General features: G+C 31.3%; 1 protein-coding gene across 1 annotated transcript; it reads left to right on the top strand.

Moving 5' to 3' along the window:
- Positions 1-20,741: 20,741 nt before the first annotated feature.
- On the top strand, positions 20,742-22,455 carry LOC110998538 (proteasome subunit beta type-6). Its single transcript, XM_022267233.2, has 4 exons — positions 20,742-20,842; positions 20,982-21,250; positions 21,448-21,582; positions 22,150-22,455. Exons 2-4 carry the CDS (start codon positions 20,989-20,991, stop codon positions 22,425-22,427), a joined length of 675 nt encoding a protein of 224 aa, XP_022122925.1. The 5' UTR covers positions 20,742-20,842; positions 20,982-20,988; the 3' UTR covers positions 22,428-22,455.
- Positions 22,456-23,225: the final 770 nt, after the last annotated feature.

Below are 23,225 nucleotides of genomic sequence, written 5' to 3'. Positions count from 1 at the left end.
ATAACAGCATTGTTGTAGCAAAAAGAGTTGTCACGGTCATAGACAAATTTGAAAATTTGTTTTACAATAGAGCTATCAAATGTTTGAAACTAGAATGAATTAGCAATACGTTTTTTTAATTACTTTACACGGTGTTTGCTTGTATACGATGTAGATTATAAACGCAGGTGTGTATCTATTCCAGATTTAAATCCCATAAAGAAGGGCCCCATTTCTTCAACTATCAATATCGAACAATATTATCTGGTGTCGAAACAATGCATGAATAATGTTAGTCAGAAACGGATTCAATCCCACTTTAAATTCGTAAACTGATCGCCCATTAATTGAACGTTAAATACTTTTACCACATTTTTTTTATAGAACAGGGGGCAAACGGGCAGGCTCAGCTGATGTTAAGCCGCCGCCCATGGACACTCTGAAATCTCAATGCCCGAGGGCTCGCGAGTGCGTTGTCGGCCTTTAAAGAATTTTGATGTCACATATCACTCACGCGGGCAATACGGATAGTGAACAGAGTTGCTATTGAGGTGGACCTATTTGTTTGTACACTGGCTGAGTTCACAAGAGTTGCTAGCTATATTGTTAGTTATGGATAGATAGATTTAGGAATATAAGTTTAATTTTTTAATGTTTTTATCTAGAATAGTTGGTGTGGGATTTTGGAATTCTATCGTATTAGTATTTACTGTTAAGATAGAAAAATGTAGTGATAAATAAATAAATATATATTTATAAGAATAATAATTGAAATTCTCACTACTGTTATTGTTACTTTTAACGTACCAACATAATATACTTATTATTATATATATCGTAGTGCTGTTGGATTATTATATAATAATCACTACGAACCTCTTTGTCTTAGGGTAAGATTCATAGACTTTGAGCTAAGTATGACTGTCGTATGTCAAATCTAATGTGAATTAGCATGCGGAAGTTTTTTTGTTTGTATTTACGAGCGTAATCAACATGTGATACTAATCGTTATGGTTCATACTTCAATAGCCGAGGAATAAATGTATAATATATAATAGCAGTATACAATACAGGCATGATGACAAGTATTAACAGATGCGGTAAAGAATATAGGTTGCCTGGTACAGATCGCTGAAAAGCGATAAGACCGCCAATTGCCCTATTTTTTATTTAAAATGCGAATTGTATTATATTTCTGCAACGATGTGTTTAATAAATAAATTAGACTGCAATTTGCGCACTGCGTAAAGTTTAAATAATAATATATCATAACATAAAAGTAGTCTGGTAAAGTTTGTAGTATTTTATATGGTATCATTTCTCCAAAATAAGTTGGAACTAAAACATGTGAATCAATAATTGGCTTAGTTAATTTATTAAAAGGTTGATAGGGCCCCATGCGAAATTAAGCGTATTTATAATACCACTAAATCTGGTGGAAGTGCAGAATCCGCATCAACACAATCGCTTATTCCCTACGTTAATACATTGCGAAGTGATGAATCAGTTTATAATACTCTAAACTATACATTTTATTCAACACTTGAATATTTGACAGAGACAAACAAGTTTAAGCGTTTCTCGACTCCCGTGTGATGTTTCTTAGTGATGACAGATTATAAATACCTGATAATTGTCATTAAGTTCAACTTGATGACAGTCAAACGAAGGCAGGCACATTCAAATACTGGTTTTATTAATGAGAATACAAATAACACTGATTAAATTTAAAAAAAAATCGTTTCATTTTCTCATTATAAAAATCTCTGTCGTAAAATTGCTCCTATAATATGTGACCTTACAAGATTAATATATCTAAAATATGATAGCTCTACTAATAACATTGGTTTTTGGGTTTCAGCACACGTTTTTTTAATAAAATCTTGATATCTTCAAACACATTTAAGCAAAACTAAGATTCGGAATTTAAATGCGTACCTACCCTCTTCTAATATGAGTGCCTCTCGCCTTATATTATATATACCTTCATGTGAGACCAAATAATTAATATTCCTCCACAGCCTACGCCTTACTATTACGACGAAGAATCCTTGAACCTCATCTACGGCATGTGCGATAGATATTTACAACTTACTAGTATTATACTGGTCGATTACTTGATTATCGTTTGTTTTCTAACATTTTAAATTTTTTGAAAACAATATTTTCTATAATATTTGACACATAATATATTGTTATATATATACGTATTATCTTTCGAATATATATGTTGGTACTATACTACTCGTTAAGTAAGCGATTGACAATCATCCCGTTAATGCAATCATTATATAACTAATACAGTTTTTATGAGATCAGAAAAGGAATAAAAGGAGTGTATCAAAAGCAGTTTATTTCTTCAATCAGTAAAAACATACATAAATTTAGCTTGCAAATAAAACCTTTGCTAAATAATAAATAAATGACGTGTTTAATTCCGATAAGTCTTAATAAATTGAATAATCAGTAATAACCATTGTATTCAGATGAGTCTCTCGTTTTATTTTTTTAATTTAAAAATGGTTTGACACTTTGCCCTTTTGCCTTGATCGAAATTGTTATACTGGTTTTCATGAATGGTGTTTAGTTGACTAGAATTAAACTTCGATTTACTTTTAATGTTTAAATTGCACTACGGCCCTTCATTATAATAATTAAGTATACAGTGAATATTGCTTAATAACTAAAAATTCATAATTTCTATCCTAATTGAGACGTAGGTAATTAAAAAAATATGATAAGCAGCATTTTATGTTAAAATTTTTAATTTTTAAAATATAAATTACTTTTTTATAATTTTCAAAACGTTTAATTTTTATTACACCCTATTATGAATGGTTCGTTAATTTCTAGTGCCTTTTTTCGCTTATTATTTTCGTGCTATATGGTAACGTTTTTGTTAAGCCTACGTAAATTCAACAACAAAATGGTTATAAATGTTTAATGTACAAAGTTCTTTTCAGATAGAATCACATTTAATTATATAGAGATATAGTATGAGACTTTATATGATTTAAGTAAAATCAAAGTAATTAAAAGAATTCCAAAAGTACTGGTGACCCTGGTTTGGTGCTTTCCTCGCTCAACGAATAAGTATCGCAATACTGCAAGCAATAAAGGTACACAACCACAGGGACCAACTTTTTACATTTATTATATTACTAGTGACCCGCCCCAGCTTCGCACGGGTGCAATGCTGATGAAAAGCAGGTTTTCATTATGTATTGTTATTTCCGTCGCTGGAAAACTCCGATAATATACGCGATGGTATACATCACGGACTTTTCTGTAGACCTTTTCAATGTGTACAATACTTAGTACATTATTTTGATAAAACTCGTAGGGTTCAGCCTGCGTTTGCAATGTAAGCGGACAAAATGTAATTATTTACGACATCACATTAGAAACCTCAAAAATAACAATACTTTTCCACTATTTAATGGATGTTATTATACATATAAACCTTCCTCTTGAATCACTCTATCTATTTAAAAAACCGCATCAAAATCCGTTGCGTAGTTTCAAAGATTTAAGCATACAAAGGGACATAGGGACAGAGATAGCGACTTTGTTTTATACTATGTGATTATCACTCAATAAAGTCATAAAATCAGACAATTAACTTACTATTCACTAAAATTTTAAGTACTTATGTTTTTAGGCCGTCATCAACTTTGTAAGTTAAATTAATTTTAATAGAAAACTTCATTATGGTTCAGTATGGTCTGGTAGTGGTGGAACTTATGGGTTACCATACCAAGATGTCTTGATCATGATGTTAAGATCTTTATGCCAGCACCAATAGTTCCAAAACTGATACACTTTGTCCCTAAGGGTATTATTTAGTACTCTGAGTAAATGTTAAAGCCCATTTCTGTATGTATATATGCCTTTTTCATACGTGGATTGTAATAAATTTATATAAGCCAGCGGTAAAGGTCTACACTGCCATTGGGACCAAACTTATTATTTTTATTAGAATATAGTAAATGGTATATGGATATTTGTGTGTTGGATATAAATATTTATTTTAAATACATCCTTGTTCTTGTATGACGTGTCATAATATCGACTTGAGCGCAAACAAATATGTCAAACTTCATAAAGATACAATCGTTTTAAGGTTTTCGTATTAGTGACGTCTTAGCGCCTTAGTGTTATAGATAAATATTACGCAATGCGAATAAGAATTACTTATTGACAATCGAAAAGGCCACAATTTTTACAAAGGAATAGGTTTGCGTAAAAAATCGACTATCATAATTCATCAAGAGGCGGCGCCAAAAATACCGATTAGAACACAAATGATCACTAATTTGCGATTTTTCACACACACCCACGAAATAAATGGCTTTAAAAAGAGACGATCAATCAATTCGCTAAAAAACTTTAAGATCCAAAAAAAAAAATTCTATAGCTATTTTCTTTTGACAACAAATTTATGTTCAATAGTTAGTATGTCAAAACCCAAATTATTCGTATCCTTTTACAGAAATGACTTATCAGTCTGATGACGTTATGAATAACTACGTATTTTTTAAAGCTATTAAAATCAGTTTAATATCTATGTTTTGATTGATAGATACCATTTTCAGATCAAGACGATCTGTTAGACCAAGACTTAATAGTATCTATCATGTTTATCAATTATGTTTACGATGCTATGAAAATTAATACATGAGTGTTTCAATTTGAACCATCTCTAAGGTGCAGCCGCAAAATTCAACCTTGGAAAAACATTTTTTAGCATTCTTTTCGATGTACGGTGTACCTAATTTAAATTACTTATAAAATTCGTTAGATTCTAATCAACTACTGCGTCAAATAGTGCACAGGTATAAATATATCAAATACCTTAGCCCTATTTAGAGGTACTTAAATGTGTAACAAAAGCCTTCATAAAACGTAGATTAAAAGCGGTAAACCTGTATTTTAATTTCAACAAAGGCATATGCTCTGTTGACCGCGCTCCCGTTTCGAAATAAAAAGTTAAATTGCAAATGTTAAGGCGGTACGGAGGCGGCACGCTCCGACCTCAAATGTACGGAATTTTTTCTTCAAACTTTTTTCGATGACAGCTGCTCGATGACCACTCATAGTGTTCAGGCTTTTTGTGGAACGGATACGTGATACCATGATTGAAGAGGTCTTAAGATATTGGCAGCTGGTTAGCCGCGTTCATAACTAAAATAGATAAAATGTTGCAAAAGAGATACAAAAGATAAATCCTTTTCGTCTGAATCACCGGAAGCATGAAAACTTATAAACTATTATTTTTAATTACAGCGCTACAAAATTCCGTATGTTTAAACGGTTATTATTCATCAAATAAGTGCTATAAAAATGTTTTAACAAAAGTAGATTAGTATTCAGTTGTTTTTTTCCATAATTTTTTTAGGTACGCCGAGACAAATCTAAATCGGATTCGTAAAATCTATGTTTTTGTTTATATGAATGTATTGTTTTGGTTATATGAATAAATAACTACAATTGGTGATAAATCACCGAATAAGTAAAACTAGCCAAACTCGAATATATTATGTAAAATTAATATTCTTAATTCGTTATAGTTAATAAATCTTAGCTATTGTCTATTATTACAATTCAATTAAACTTTATCTTAAAAAAAACAACCTAAATATTGTTAATTTTCTAAATTATCGATTATTCTTCTAGTATTTCCCTATATATCTACTCATATACTAGACAATTACCTAATTGTCTAGTGTAATTGTACACTGTTTTTTAAAGTTCAAATATCAAAATAATTTAAATCAGCTTAAAGATATCTGATGAACAAAATGTCTAAAAATTTAATCCTCTAAATAAATGGGGACCATAGATTACATTTGGTTTTCTGGGAAGCTTAGACACTTGCTTAATCTGTGATCAGCCACATGCATTATTTGGTGACACGTGTTTCGCGTTCGGTTTTTTAATTTCTATAGAGATTTTTTCACGTGCTTTATGCACAAGCAGGTGTGTTTTGGTTAAGAAACTGTTTTTGTGTATGTTTCATTTGCTATTCGGATATGTATTGGTTCAAAACAAAGTAACTTAACCTGACTAAAAATTAAAATAACCTACAAGTCGAATTGTGTACCGGAATTTCGATGCATGTTGTTTTAAAATTCGATTCGAATCATATTTAATTATATATGCGTTTGACCTATACGATAACTCGCAAATATGTGAAGTTTAGCGATAAAATACTAATAGTTAAATTATTATTATTACTATGTAGGTTAAAAATATTGGGAATACTGTATAATACAGTGAAACCTAGTTAATTGGGATCTCAAGGGACCAACAATTCTGTACCATTTATTGAGGGTTTCCATTATTCCAGTTTTCCAAGCAGGGTTAAAGTTAAAGTTGTCTCATTTACAGAGGCCCGCGTCTGTATAGGTCGAACTGTAAATTTTTAGACGTGCAAATGTTAAAAAAAACTCGTATTTTAGGTTTTCGCAAATTATGTGCGAAAGACATTCAAATGTTTGTAAATAAACGTATCAAAATCAGTCCCAATCTTTCTCACTTATAGAGGGATATAAACCACAGAATCCCAACTATCTATATTGAAACAATTTTCAAATTTTCAAAATTAACCAGTTCCGAAAATCACTGGGATGAGAGAAACCTTCGAAAATAGGAATTCTCAATTATTTTTATTAATTCATCCTTAGAGAATATATTCTCTCGTTGCTTTGCTACTGCTCGTTGCGTTCTGTCGCTGGAACACATATATAATCCCTAAAAAACTGTCAACGATCACATGTTAAAGAGGAAATAAGAGTAAACTGGCACATAAAAAAATCTGATCTGTTTAGAAACATTTTTATATAACAGGTGAACCAGCCTACAGAACAGCATTATAAGGCAATGCATAAAGATGATGCTCTTTTCCTAAAACTCTTGTTTAAAAAATAAATACATTAAAATCTGCTATGTCTGAATACATATATCTAAAATATAAGCAGTAGGTATATTTTTTGTAGATAACACGACCTCGATACAAGACCCCTCGTCCGAATGTTAATGTCCAGATTGGAAATTCAAATGAGACTGAGCAAATTTATGAGATGCCTCCCATCCATTACTCCCCCTTGTGATGAATGTATCATAAGGAAGCCCATTTGACCAAAAATATTCGAAAATTGGAATACTTCTATTAACTATATTTTACAGAAGGCACGAGTTCTCAGAATCACATGTGAAAAAGGCTATCATAACTTTGTACGTATAGTAATAAATTTAATCCCATTTTCATATAAAATTTTATAGAGGCATTGTTCCATATTTAAGTAAGTACTTCTAAGTATGACTAAGATTTATTTTTACATGTTGAACTATTTGACACAATGGTTGATTAGAAGGTAAGGAATATTATAAGTAATGTAAATTATGTCACCGTATATCTAAAAGAAAGCTAAAAAGCTTCATAAAACTATTACATAATTAATATGATTGTGTATTCACGTCAGGAGAAATGTTCTGAATGCGTCCAATTAATCACTCGAAGCTCGTAGGTTTGAACTTCAACGAATTTGTATTTTTATGAATAACCCTTTGTACTAATTGTAATGTATTGAAAACCAATTGACCAATTGTATTATGATTCATCGTCTTCTTTAGAGAACTTAATATGTAATCTAATATTTGAAAAAGGAACATAGCGAAATGTAAAAAGAAATTACCAGTTCCTTCGTAAACAAATCTAATCCTTTGGAACAAATTTTAAATCTATTTCGAATTTGGAACGCTCATCTGCATCTGTAACAAATGTTAAAAATCTCTGAAGCAAAAAGCTACATCGCAATTATTATTTTAAGATGAATCCCTGTCAATGTCGGATTATTTATTTAAAAGAAAGTTTTTACTGTAAAAAGCAAGGAAAGGAAATGCAAAAACCCTTGTACCTGCGTATTGTCCCTTACACATGCGAATACCAAATATAGCAATCGATTAAAAAAAACGAAAATTTTTGCTGCGTGAAAAAATTCTTTGTGATACGTCAAATTTCTTTGTCCGGTGGGAGAAATTTAGAAATGCAATCTAATCCTTTTATCATTTATGTAGAAATCATTGAATTTATGAATGATTGTTCGACAGATGTTTGAAAAATCTCTTTTTGGACATATTTAGGAATTATAAAAAGTTACTACAATACATTGATTTGCAACGTTTGACATAGCACCATTTTTTTTTCTTTTTCCAATTATTTTATAAATGTTACTAGTAAAAAACCACAATAGACTGTTTCAACAATGACATAGTTTCACAGAATCCTAATTTCAATATTTACATTTTATTACTTAACCCTTTAAAAACGTGCAATAAAAATAAGTCCCTAGGTTCGGCATCGGTATAGGAGACAAATGCAAAAATCCTGTCGTAATATGCAAATAGCTGACAAAGGCGACACCGGCCGGTAATAAAAAGCTTAAGAAATTGTTCCAAATATTCAAATTGTTCCAAAGCAACGGTATATTGTAAAAAAGGGTAAGATTTTTTGCAAACGAAATCCCTTTAACTTGATTAATGGACAATGGTATTAATTTTTGTACTGTTTGGTTAGGCTTTCTAAAATGTAAATAATGTAACCGTACAAAACCTTTATCTCGCCGATTGTGCTTTGGAAATTAAAATATTGGAGAATTTAAAAATCGAATTCATATTTCGAATTTTATGGCTAACTTCTGAGCCTAGTTTTTTATTTCTTACATATGTTTTCGAAGGGATTAAACTACAAAAACAACAAATACATGAGAGCACAAATAATAGGTATATAAAAAATATAACACTGTGTTCTATAAAACTATGCAAAACACCTGTAATGCAGACGGTATCGGTAATACAAATGACGTAATATGTAATTCTAATGCGTTATTTAAATTAAAATTCGTCTACAACAGAAACAGTAATATTTTAATGATTAATTGTAATACATTAATTCCGTATATTATAAATGCATCAACAAGGTTGCTGCTGTTAGGGTCTGTTTCACAATGTATGGATAAGTACCAAATAGCTATGCAACACATCAATTATTCGGAAGATAAAAATTTCATGACGAATACCGCTGACAGTCATGAAACGCAACAACAGTGTTTATCCTACCATAAGTAATAAATAGCGTAATTGGACATTATGAAACAGACCCTTAGTATGAGCAAGTATTAAATCTCTACATAAGTTTAAAATCTCCTCATGACAGCCTGGGTTTGACCTTTTACCACATAATCACCTAGACTCATTTATTACTGAATAACACCAAACGTAAAATGTCTCCCTTAAAGACCCCAAAACCGGCAAGACACGCGCCAAAATTACTTTAATAAGACCCCTTAAAATTAAAGAGGGTTGCACAATACAGGAAGCACGCTTGACAGTACACGCCCTGTACTAAAAAGCAACACGCGAACCGCAAAAAACGAAAATGAGCTTGTTAAAAAGCTCCCCTATTTGTTGCATTTTTTATGTGGTTTTGTAACCAAATCGTTTAGGTGGTTAATTTCATCGTTATTAACGATATTTTGACATGTATGATTCATATTATTTATATCTGTGGTGCTTTTCTAATTGTTACGTGTAACACACATAACAGATTATTCTGTCTTAATAAATAGTTATTCTAACATAATTTTAAATACAAATAAATAATTCAGTGGCACTTAATTCTTTTTAGGTCTAGGCCTCAGATTTCTGTATATGTTTCTTGATCATTTGTCAATTTAATACGCAAGTCCCCTGCCTCCAAAAGTTGCAGGGTTATGTGGGACTAGACCCACACCAGAATATCTGTTATACATAAACTGAGTGGGCCACCCTCTGAAACCTCCAGTACCTAGAAAGCCGCGTCACAGAGGCTCCGGGACCTCAACAGCATCTTACACTTAAAAGAGGGCTAGATTAGGTAGAAAATTACTATTTAGATATTTAACAAAATATATCAATTGTTTGCTTTATGCTTTCGAAATTAAATAAATTAAAGAATTAAATCTAAAAAATTAAAGACCTTACTAGACATTAGGTCTAGAGTAAGGTCTTTATACAATTTCGAGTTAGAATTAGTAACTGAATTATTATGACATTACGGTTCTCCTAGTGCTCAGTTACAAGAACTCTAACACCTAACAACAATACTAACAATTTAACACACATTAGAAAATGAAAAAAATAACTTAAAAGCATAAAAAGCAATAATATCCGTAAAACCACAACACTGAGATAAGGATTATTTTACCTGCAAAAAGTCCGTGTGGTCCCAGTTTTTTACGCAAATCTACATCATAAAATAATTCATTGTTTAACACCTCACCTTCATACTTCCGTCAACATACCCTCATTTTAAACTTTTACTAAAAAAGGGCAATTAGGGTGTGGTTTTTCAAATAGGGTTTTTTATTTGTTCGCGTGTGTACTTTTTTATTTATTTTGACTTTATTGAAATGTGGGAAGATGATTAAAACAGGTTTACTTTACTTTATTATATAAGTCTTGATTTCTACTAAATTACACTAAATACATAATTATCTTAAATAAAAAGAATTAATAAAACACGTTTATTTTGGAACATAAGATCATCAAGGTATCACTTATTCCACGTCATTAAATTTGAACCTGTAATCCCTACTTATCGGCAAAGAAGACAGAGGGTGTAGGCCGAGAGAAAAAGCCGGTGTAAAAAACTCTCGATACTCTTTTAAAAATCTTATACACTATTAATTAATTCAGTAGTGTCTGCGGCGTAGGTAATCCCCTAAAATATGTAATATCAATTACCAACCACATCAAGCATCAGCAAGAATGTTATTACTCTGGTTCATGTTGAAAACACATATGCCTGAAAAGAACAATCCTCCATGTAAGACCAAGACAGGTTGCAGCAACACGTGTCTTGGTTATTATTAATACGAGAACTTTCCTTACTTTCTTTTGTTTTTATTTAAATTGCCGTTTTATAAATTGTACAAATATATATATATATTTTTTAAATTAAATAACATTAAATTAATACAATTAGTACTAAATGTTAAAGGGATTGAAATAAATCAAAAATCTGTTATATTTTTTTTCGACATACCTGTTATAGCAGCCTTTTTTTCATAAAAGAAAACATAATTTACAAAATACAATAAATGACTTAGAATTGTAAATTATTAACCGTTAACCCCACTTCCTGTGCTGCTAAAAATAGTTTAAAATGAAAAATTCTGATTGATTATTAATATTTGCAACTATTTGTTATAAGTATTCCAGTTATTACTAATCACTGTACAATTTATATAGATTTACATACTATATATAGAAAATTTACAAAAATCGCGTAAATGAAAACCTTTCGATTATTTATTTAATTATAAGTAATCTTACAGCTTATACGTATTACAAAACAAAACACTAAGGCAATACAGAAAGCCAAAACATATTACATAGATAAAAAACATATGTATATGAAACAGAAAATAAGCAAGTACATTAATAGATAAAGATACATTAAAAAAAACTAAAGTACACTGAAATTTAACATTTGACAAATAATACTTTGAATTTAAAATTACTACTTAAACAAGAGTCTTCTCACTTCTTCAAGTACTTTTTGACATCTTATATTTTTGAGGTGGAAAAAAGTTAGTTTATATGAAAAGCTTTCAATTCGTTTGAGATCTTCTTAAATTTCGTTATCTGGCATCTGCCACGAGCCAATTGAACGCCTAAAATCAATTTCACGAGCCATCAAAACTAACGATATCTTCATACAGATTCTTATCAAATATCAAGCAAGTTAGCCCTCATCCAATGCCCACCGTTATTTTGTACAAAACTACTCGGTCAGTCAACAGGGCTTTGTACCTTTTTTTCACTTCCACAATACAAAATAATCCCCAAAAAGTGACCCCAAAGTGCTTAGAATCGCTTGTCGAAAAAGTTGAAATCGCTTCTTTGCAAATCGTAGTATAGGGTGTTCCAGTTGGTCGATTCAAAAAAAAATGTATATTGTTCTACAATAACACGATATTAAGCCACACTTTTATGCAATTTTTAAAGATATTAAAGAATGATAAACTTTTATAAATATTGTCTGTTTTTTTTTAATAAAATGCATTTGGGAAGAGTTTAGGATTCATAATTTTTTTAAATACAAGTTATACAACTTGTATTTTTTTGTCTTAGTTTTTTATAAACAATATGTATCTACATATTTGTAGCTAATTATTGTGCCGTTTTAAAGTAAAGGTACCATAACACTATTTTCAATTCCCCCTGTATACACACAATGTGTATGATGGGTGCTGAACAGCTTGTCCTATGGACATAATAACATAAAGGATGGACGTCGTGCGCCGGAGTCCACACACCTGCTTAGAAAAAAAACCTAACAAATCTGTTCTAACATAGACGTGAGCCAAATTTTAACATTACGAGTATGAAGGTAATTATTATTAAACCTTTATAGCTGACCACCAGTATAATATAAACACTTGTTTTAATAACATAACCTTACTTAATCTAATATATCAGATGTGCCGGTTTTGGTGCGTCATCAGCGTTTCCTGTGACAACGTAAGCCTGTTCTGGAAGAGAGTTCCATTATTTTCTAATGTTAGCTCTTCTTGTCCAAGTTGTTTCTTCTGTTATCTTTATATTGTCTGCCCATCTTAGCTCATTATGAAGGTGACTGACTGATGAACCTATCTACCTATATAGCTTTCTCTTAATACTCCATGTAAGGTAGTTTTAGTTCAGACATATTATATTGGACTAAATATAATAATTATATTATTTATCTCCCTGGCGACTGATGTAGTGAGAATTGTATTTCAGAAGTCTATGATTTTCCACTTACTTTTATAGCAATATCGATAGTTAATTATAATAATTAATATGTATAAATCATGAAACAAATTATATTAATTTGTAAGGTAAGTTAATATCAATTTACAATGTTTTATTTTACCTATATTCTACATACATGTAACGTAGGATATTCCACATCGCCATTGTTGTAAAAAATGCAGATTTACGCAATCTCCTAGCACCGAGTAGTCCATCAAGTGGAGGAAGGAAATATTTTTTTACCTTATCTTACCTACCTCTTTCACAAACGTGAAAAACCACGATGAAAAACAACCACTTACTCAATTTTAAAAAGCAATATTTAAATTATTTTTGATATTTTAGTACAAATCCACATTTCTTCTACTTGAAGAAAATTTGCTATTCGTTCTTCTACAGTAGGTACCTATTTGATAACCGCGATAAAAATCCAAGAAATTATTTCCAACGCATAATTTGGAGAATAAACATCTTTATTTGAAAAATATTATAAAATAGGAAATAATTTTATTTGAAGGCGACTTTGGTAAACTAAAAATGTATACAAGAAATCATATTACAAAAATTTGACGTCACGGTCATAGCAAATTCTTAACAAAAAATAATTATGTAAGTATCTGCTTCCTTAATTATTTTCATGGAAACATTTCTCTATTTTTTACATAATTTTCGTATGAATACCTAATTACACACGTTGAGGAACAATAAATATTCTTAATACAATTAGTGCGTATGCCTTATCACGACGATTTAGCAAAAATAAAGGAGGGATTTTGTACCAATATATAACTATAATTGTAAGAAGAATCTAAATAGTTTCAGTGATACAATTATTTCACAATGCCAATATATGTGTATAAATAATATATTTTAATGTTTAATTGCAACATTTCTATATATATATACATTATTTATACAATAGATTCTTCATATTCACATCTAGAATCAAATTATTTCATTTGCAAAGTGTCAGGTTAAGATCTACAATGTGTATAGATAAACATATTATTATCTACCACAGATGCAGAGAATATACTTTCCGTACCAAACACCTGAAATTTTAAATTTATATAAAACAATGTTGCAGTTTACGCGTAGTGATTTCAGCTTATGTGTCTGATGGAGTCGTCTGTTTATGAAAAAGTTGATGATTGATGAATTGAATGTGTCAGGCACAGAAGGTCGATCTCCTACTTGCCTGTTAAAAATCGCGGATCAGCTACGCCATTGGTATTACTACGGTTCAATTTATCAACCCGGTTTGATTTTTGTTTTATTATATAACAATATTAATATAATAATAAATTATTATATTAATATATAATAAATTATTATATATTAATATAATAATTTATTATCATATTAATATTGTTTCTTATCATATAACAATATACTACAACTACTTAACTTAGCTATTAAAAAGAGTGGCGGAGAGTTTATTGCCAGTTCCTGTCTTCCGTTCTACGCCGTTGATTTGAGAACTGGCAGTCAATGTAAAGTTAGAAGCATTTAATATATATTTCTTTTTTGACGTTCATAAGCGTACATTGTTTCCACTATGAATAAATGATTTTGCATCAAATTTTTAAACATTGAATATATAACATTATATGACGGCCGTATTTTTGTAAAGAAAATCAGCTATAATGAACAAAGGAAAAAAAGTTTAACATAGGCTCATTTATCAAAATTCATGTTTAATGCATTCGCAATAAACCTATCAAGAAAATTTTTTTTAAGTTTATATAGTTTATATATATAGTTATCGCCAACAAAGTGCCTGGATCAATATCAGTCGTTTCATCACGTCGACGGGAAAAGAGGAGAAAAAATACATAACTTTTTAGGGGTTCGCCTCCCTCGCGTCGTCTCATCCTACGACCCTCCCAGAAAAAACCTCCCGATGGCGCGTGCTTTCTTTATCCTATATAGATGAGGTAAATGTTACATGTAGGGGTAACTTATAAAGTACATTTACTATATATAGGTATATACTTTTACAAATAATAATAACTTTTTAACGATTTCGAAATTTAGTGACGATTAAGTAAGTCGTCAATATTTGTTTAATAAGTTCTTCTTGCTATTTTATTTCCAATACTAAGTTTGTAATCATAATTAGAAATATCTTTGTTTTAAAATTTCAGTGAAATTAGGAAACGAACATTTAACGTGTTATTTATATACACGAAAAGTGCAAATTATTATTTATGTATTGAAATATAATACAAATGACATAACTAAATGAAAAGGAGGGTAACTGGAAGCCTTATTGCTTTCAAATGATCTCTTCCAGGAAACCACAAAAAGAGGAAAAAGAAAATAAATTAAATAAGAAGCAAGCAAGATAAAAAATATATATAATAATACAAAAAGTTATTTAGACAAAACTTAAAGAAGAATAAAAACACAAAAACTAAACTAAAAATATTAAAAAGAAAAAGTGCACATGAATCATATATTATATCAATAATTTTAGATCAGTTTCACATTGGTTGGTTGGTACGAAATTTAGGGATAAGATGTGGACAGTCCACTAACATAGTAATTGGCCAAAACTCACTACTAAATATAAGTTGTAAAAATGTATTGAGAGCTGAAGATATTAATCATACATAATTTCTATCGTATATTTATTTATTTACTTCCCAAGCAGTGTTGCCATTTACCTAACAATATTTCGTCCGTTTATTAAAAAGAAAATCCGTAATTATTATTTCATATCTTCTTGTATAAATAGAGAAACGGATTGTTTATTTATGAGCACTTTAATGATGATAGGTTGACTCTTGAGTATTAAACAGTATTGCAAACTACCTTTTATTGAATGTATTCATATTTAGACTACGGTTTATTTTTTTTTTCATAAAATGTACCTATAATAGTGCCAATTATCAAAACGAAACTGAAAAATAGGTCCCAGTGTTATTTTGAGTTGGCGTACGTCCAAACCAATATCAAGTTTTATAGCTTTTCTCTTATGAAACCTTTTTATAAAATGAAACGGTTCAAGTTGCAAGAAAAACCTTTAACCAGTAATACATGTTTAGTTTATGTTTTACTGATTCTCCCAGATCTCTGTGATCCTATCCCAGCTTTCAACGGCATGAGAGGCTTTCATATTTTTAATATTAACGAAATAAATAAAACCGATGTTACTCAGAGATAATTTAACATATTAATAGTGAAATAGTTTTTGGAACCGGTCCAGTAGTTTTGAGTTTATTCAGTTCAAAGAAACGTAATATATATCTTTTCGTTTATTATATTAGTATAGATATAAGATAAAATAGATATTTCGTGAAAGGTTGCCCTATCTACGGCTAACCGATATATTATGTAGTTGAATTCTTGGGCAAGTGTTTTCTTTGCATAATAAAATAATATATATTTCTAAGAGATTAAACCTCGTTTATTACATGTTACAACTATTCATTTTGGTGGTTGCAACATCGAAACCATTTTAATTTTTATTTAGTGTCTCCAATCATCATCATCTAAATGACATAGACAACAATTACCTAACCTCTAGTCTATGAAAAAAGATGTGTCTGCGCGTTACACTAAGCGCTTACTTTTTGTGAGTCACACTTTAAAAAGTCAGATTTTTTGTCGCATAGTTCTTGGTTTTAGTTGCTTAATTTAAAAGCAACATTATATGTTTTATATTTCCATTGAATTATATTGTAGAAACTGAAAAAAATTCTAATTTTGAATAAGGATGATACAATTGTTTCTCGTGTCAATAATCAAACGAACCTCGAATATCTCGTTGGATCATGAATAGCCATTGATGCTCAACGGAAACCTATCTCCATCACAAAGCGTTTTGGAACTTAAAATACATTGTAATTTAGAAAAAATATCAACATCTGGCCATTGTCTAGCGTTCGCGGGGGAGTCGGTATAAAATAAATAGCAAAATGTCGCCACCGCACGCGTCATTATTCAAGCGCGATTGACAGCCACTTCCATAGGTCGGACCGGGGTTGGCGAGCTCAATAATACGCCTACTTATACTAACTGAAACGAACTATAAGAAGTTTTGATACTTTACTTAAACGAAACATGTTCAAAATTAATAATAAATGAAACATAACTATTATTTTTCAGTGTTTAACGTCATCGCTTACAATATTAGAACCTTTTTGATACTAAGAGAATATGACAATCAGACTTTCTTTTGATTGATAAATACAAGGAAAAGAAAAACAAACATATTATCAATAAATTTCTTCTTTTATTAACGTCAATACTTTAAATTTATTCAACCCCTTTTTACACAATAAAATAAAACATTTATACGACATATTTTCTAAGTATATATATAATGTATAACATATTACATTTTCCTTGAATCAACAAAGTATTTTAATCGTGTCGTCTATGTTAAATCTTCTCACGCACATATTTCATAGACAATAGAAATGCAAAATTAATGCAATATCAATAAAAAAATACCTAATCTATCACAAAGTACATTTCTGTGCGTACGTGACTCCATTGTTCTAATGAACTAATTTACGACTAATTAAAAATAGATAGTATTGCATTGTTTAAGTAAATGATGGTCCAGACATCACAAAACGCACGATAGTTATCCAAACATTTGCCAGTTGGCGCCTATAACGATATGCTTCGAATGAAAAACAAACATAAAATAATAATAATCAAAGTCATTAAGCAGTTTACCTTTTCGATAAAGATACAGGAATTGTAAAATTACACGTAGATATATTTTTGTTTTTAGGCAGCGCAATGTAGTTTTCTTGAAGAAATCTCTAATTGACTTCTATATGTTAATGAATTTTGGAGATTTAATTTGCACATCTGTAAATTAAATATATACTATTACATAAAAGGTTAGGTTAGGTCCAAAGGCTTTTAGAATAATTATGAGTGTCTATGGACAGCGGTTTCACTTAACATCAGGTTAGCTTCCTGCCGCTGACCCGTGTTATATTAAAAAACCTTAATTAATATACATTCTTAATTAACGCATTATTTATTGTAATAATATTAATTCGACTGTTTTGCAAATACCGACGCAATATCAATCGGCGACATCACGACCGCTGTATAATCGTGTTTTTTTAGCGTTTAAAAATAAGACAGTATTAGATTATCGATTTTAGTAATTATGAGAAAATTAACCAGATGCAAAATTAAAACATCAAAATGTGTTGATCCATAACTCAAAATTTCTTAGACGCGTGTCCTATCGTTTTTGAACAACGGTGGCGAATCGAAGTTCATGAATATATTCGATATTTCTTTTGAATAAATGTGTCGAATAAAAAAGCGATTTATCAAAAACTTCTGTTCATTCAGTCGCGTCTTTTATATCGTTTAAATAAACATCGTTTTTCGAATGACATACAAAATGGTGCGTACCGAATTTAAAAATTCTTTATTGAAACCATTTTTAGCGTGACAAAGAGTACTAATGAGTGGAGGACACCCACGCTACGATGATACTGCGATTTTATTATCAAATTTGAACAATGTTTGCGAAAGATTGGGAATTTTGGAAAGGTAACCCACCTAACTTATACAAAGACAAAATATCATACAATTCCTTTTTCGAGTGAGCATTTATGATCTTTAACGCTCAATTTGTAAGAGATTAAAATATGTTGTGTTATCGACTATTTCTTTAGTCCCGTAATATCTCTTACGTTGATATCCTTTAGATATGAATAAACCAGTGGTAAGGTCTGCTATCTGGGCTGGGCTGGCTGTTTATGTAATAAGAGAGAATGAATATAATAAATATAATTTATGTATCTCTAAGCCTGTTAGACGCCGCAGACTTTTTAGGTCTAAAGCAAGCGGAGAAAATCCCTGCGTGCAATTCCGGTGTTCGAACCTACGATCTCAGGAATAAGAATCGCGCGCCGTAGAGCCTAGACAACACTGCTCAGCTCGCTATTAACAACAGTCGTTCATTTAATTTAATTAAAATCTTTCTTTATTCACTGAGTACATGTTCCATAAATATGCCGCGAATACAGAAACCGTGAATACGGAATGGTAATTTATAGGGGACAAAATAATAAAACAAATACATCAAGAAATTAATTTAATATAAAGGTTTTGACCATATTTATTGCCAGTTCTTCTCTTCCATTCTACGCCCTTGATTTGAGAACTGGAAGTAAATGTGAAATTATAAGCATTCAAAGTATATTTCTTTTTTGACGTTCATAAGTGTACATTGTGTTACCTACATGAATAAATGATTTTTGATTTGATTTCATATTCATTTATTATTATCTTCACACATAGCTAATGATTTAAAGAATTTAATAGTTTTTAAAAGCTCCTTCAATTCAAACTGGTATTCATCAGTGGCCTGTGACCTTAGCGATTTGCCTCTTAAAAATTCGACTTCGTTTCATAGACGAATAAAAAAATCATAAAGCTTATTAGCCATTCCTAAGATTTTTCAAATTAAATGACAATTTAACATTTTCTCTAAGTCATTTTTCTATTCAAGCAATTCCTGAACGTTACTTAATTCTATAAGTTCGAAACCATCTCTTGCTATTCTATCTCGTTTCATAGTCAAATATTCAAGTCCGTTTTGCGGAGTGTGCTGAAGCATTGTCGTGGTAAAAGAGGATCCTGCTTCGAGAGCGCTGCTGTCGAATTTTTTCCAAGACAACAGGCAGACAGCGCTTGAAATAACATCTGCAGTAACGGTCCTACCATCTCCTAGCAGCAAAGTCGAAATTACCTTTCCGACCAAAGAATGAGGAATTCATCTTTTTTCCTTTACTTCTTACTTTCTTTACATTAGTTGGCCGATCCTCGAAAGGAAACACCTACTAAGCTGATTGGCTTTTGGTTTCGGGTTCCTAGCAATATAACCAGCTTTCATCACCTGTGACGATGTCATATATAGCATTTGAGTGACCTCATAGCAATGCCTAAGCTTCTACGTCCACGCATAAACTCGTTAAACCAATTGTAAATAGTGGCACGAGATGTGGCTGCTTTAAATGCTTATCGCAGCCTATCATAGCTTTGTTGTAGAGTAAGCCCACAACGAAAGTCGTAATAAATCATTAACCGAAAATTTTCTCGCGTTGGGTTCATTTTCATGTATAAAAAGAGTTTTATATTTCCCGCCAATTCACAAATACAAATGAAAAATTAATCAATATTACCAAATTGCCATTAGGATACCAAAGAGTTCTAAAATTTAAATTCTAACAAAGTTTTAATTAGCAATGTTTCTAAAACTGGCCAGCTCAAATCATTTTCAGTGTTACCCACGTATATATATCCGGAAAAAGAAAGAAACCCATAGAGTTCCGTTCTGTAAGGGGGCGTGCGAACCCTCGCACATTAATCGAAATAAGGGTGAAGGTGTCGAGATGTCCGGAGGTTGGTAAAATATTTGATAATAATTATTATTATTTATATTGATAATTTCGATCTAACACACCAATGTCTGCCTAGTAGGTTCAGTGTGCGACTCATGGAGTCAAGGATGATCCTTGAGATCGTAGATTTGACCCCGGCTGTGGAGTAATGGACTTTCTGTCAATGAGCACATTTAACATTCGCTAGAACAGTGAAGGAAAACATCGTTAGGAAATTCGATATAATAGAATAGGAAAAAGGTTCGGTTTGCCTTCCTGCAGAGGAGGCAGATCATCTACATGCCGCTTAGATTGACAAACAATCACGAAACAGACACAGAAATCTGAGGCCCAGGTCTAAAAAAGTTGTAGCGCCTCTGGTTTTGTAAACCTAACACACGTAAATATTAATAATAATAATAGTATCTAATGCTAAAGTATCTCAAGTAATATCACCTTTATAGGAGTTGGTAACACTAGGTCTGTGACGTTTGACAGCTTTCGACACTTAGACTGCAAACTGACAACTGAAAAAGCATTTTCGACAGTTGATTTATAACAAAGTTGACATCTGTCAGATAGTTGTATTATTTGCTTGGTGCAGTGACTTTCAAAATTTTAAATTAATAATTGAAAAGAATAACAACAATCATGTAAGTAACTTCGTTTTGGTTTAATCCAACATTAAGGAACAATCTTTACGTTATTATACGTTTAATGCACTAGACAACGTATGTTAATAAATTTTATTTATAAATTCATTCTTATAAGGTTATTTCTATATTTTTTTAGTAAAACAATGGCCGCATCAGTAGTAGACACTTACACTGACCCTAGCATGAGCTGGATGAATGCTCCTCACAGTACGGGAACCTCAATCATGGCCTGTGAGTTTGATGGCGGAGTTGTGATTGGTGCCGATTCCCGTACAACAACCGGCGCCTACATCGCTAACAGAGTTACGGACAAGCTGACAAAGATCACTGATTACATCTACTGTTGTCGTTCGGGATCAGCTGCAGACACCCAAGCTATTGCTGATATTGTTACTTATCATCTCAGTAAGTACCATTCTCTTATAATTTCTGTTTCAATTTCAAAATCAAAAGACAAGGCCTTTATATATCATAAAGGTGTACGTCTCAAACAAGAGAATGTATGTAGAAATCTGTAGCTATTATCTGATGACTGTTTGTGATCAAAGTTTACAAAGCATTTAACTATTTTGTTTAATAATCATTCACCACTTATCTTACAGATTTCCATAGGATGGAATTGGGTGAGCCTCCACTGGTGGAAACTGCAGCAGCAATCTTTCGTGAACTCTGCTATAACTACCGAGACTCTCTTGTAGCTGGAATCCTTGTTGCTGGTTGGGATAAGAATAAAGGAGGTAAATATGGATTGTATTGTAGCTAGCACACATTAGTGACATGTATTTGAAATATTTTGATAATTATATTTAAAATGCATGACATAAAAATCTTTTTGTGGACATAAACATAATTAATCTTTTGCACTCTGGGAAGTAAACTCAGCACTTCATTCCCGAGGTACTATAATACATGGTACTTCTTATTTTAAAAATATAAAATAAGTCTAAAACCTGCAGAATTTTTTTTTTCTTTCCCTTTAAGCCTAAAAACCTTACTAATTACTTGAAACCTCAACCCTCCAGTAGTCAAAATAATTAGTGAGTACCTGCAAGCCATTTTGGTTCATATTTTTCTTATAGAACTCAAAAAACATAAATTGGACCTCACAAATTTAGTAATATTCTATTTTAAAACAAGAAACAAAACAAGTCCCAAGTCATAATCCTCCATAAGTTGAAAGGTCTAAACTCAATTTTTTGGTGTTTCATCAATAAAATATATAATCAAAAATTAATGTATCAGTTAGATAGATATGATAATGTATTAATTTTAATAATGTATTTAGTGATCTATTATATTTTTAGGACAAATTTACTCTGTACCAATTGGAGGTATGGTTCAGAGACAAGCAGTATCTATTGGTGGTTCAGGTTCATCTTATGTTTATGGTTATGTTGATGCTAACTTTAAGCCTAAAATGAGCAAAGAAGAAGCTGTCAAGTTTGTTACTAACACTCTGACCCTCGCTATGTTGAGAGATGGTTCCTCGGGAGGTGTTGTAAGGCTTGGAGTGATATCTGAGGCTGGTGTTGAGCGGTCAGTTATCCTTGGAGATCAACTACCAAAATACTATGAAGGTTAATTTTTGTATGAATAAATTTTTAAGCATATTTTTGTTTTTTAATATGTATACATATTTAATTCTTAAACCCTAAGTGTGCGTCCACATCTGGCGAATGTGCAGCTCGCGAGCAGTTTTGCCAGATGTAGACGCACCCTAAAGGTGGCGACTGACATTTAATATTCGCTTGAGTGACCTGTGAGCATGTTATAAGTTGAATATTCGGCATGTCAGTACATTAAGTTGATATGCTGGGATATCTATATGATATGGAGGGATTTAGCGCTGAGCTAGAACTAGGCTGTCGGTTATTTGGCGAATCCCTTGGAATGTAAATTAATAAACTAATTACAAATCAGTCGCCACCACCTCTACGTCCGTCATTTTGACTGCAACTGTGGATGGGATGGAGCACAGGCGAATCGCGATAATCAGGTGTTGTGAGCATGCTCAACTATTTTTAATACAGTTGCGAAAAAATTAAGCAATTTAATAAAATTATGTATTTGCTTTTTTCTCTCTTCTCTCCAGGCAATAAATTCGTTACACGTAGATATGTAGCGACTTTCCGGTAAAATGTTCTCGGAAGCATTTTGTGCGAGTTCGGGTGGTATTAATTGAAATAAAATATCGTCGAAATTACTCATTTGTGCAACAAATAACTCAACTCGCAAGAACATTTTTAGAATATGGCGCCAACCGTCAAAGAGTATGAGCAAAGGTTTTTTTTCTTCACCCATTCTGGGTAGGCAAAGGGAATTTCGCCCATACAGCCTGGTCTTCAGTAGAATATTTTTATGGATATGAAATGAAACCAAA

Source organism: Pieris rapae, chromosome 19 (genome assembly GCF_905147795.1).
Source record: "Pieris rapae chromosome 19, ilPieRapa1.1, whole genome shotgun sequence".
Classification (NCBI taxonomy): domain Eukaryota; kingdom Metazoa; phylum Arthropoda; class Insecta; order Lepidoptera; family Pieridae; genus Pieris; species Pieris rapae.
The sequence above is the reverse complement of the archived record's forward strand: the minus strand, read 5'-3'. Positions and strand labels throughout refer to the sequence as shown.

Coding starts and splice junctions, on each gene's coding strand:
- LOC110998538 (XM_022267233.2), top strand. CDS start 20,989: ATGGCCGCATCAGTAGTAGACACTTACACTGACCCTAGCATGAGCTGG. Junction 21,251..21,447: donor TATTGTTACTTATCATCTCA/GTAAGTACCATT, acceptor CTTATCTTACAG/ATTTCCATAGGATGGAATTG. Junction 21,583..22,149: donor TTGGGATAAGAATAAAGGAG/GTAAATATGGAT, acceptor TTATATTTTTAG/GACAAATTTACTCTGTACCA.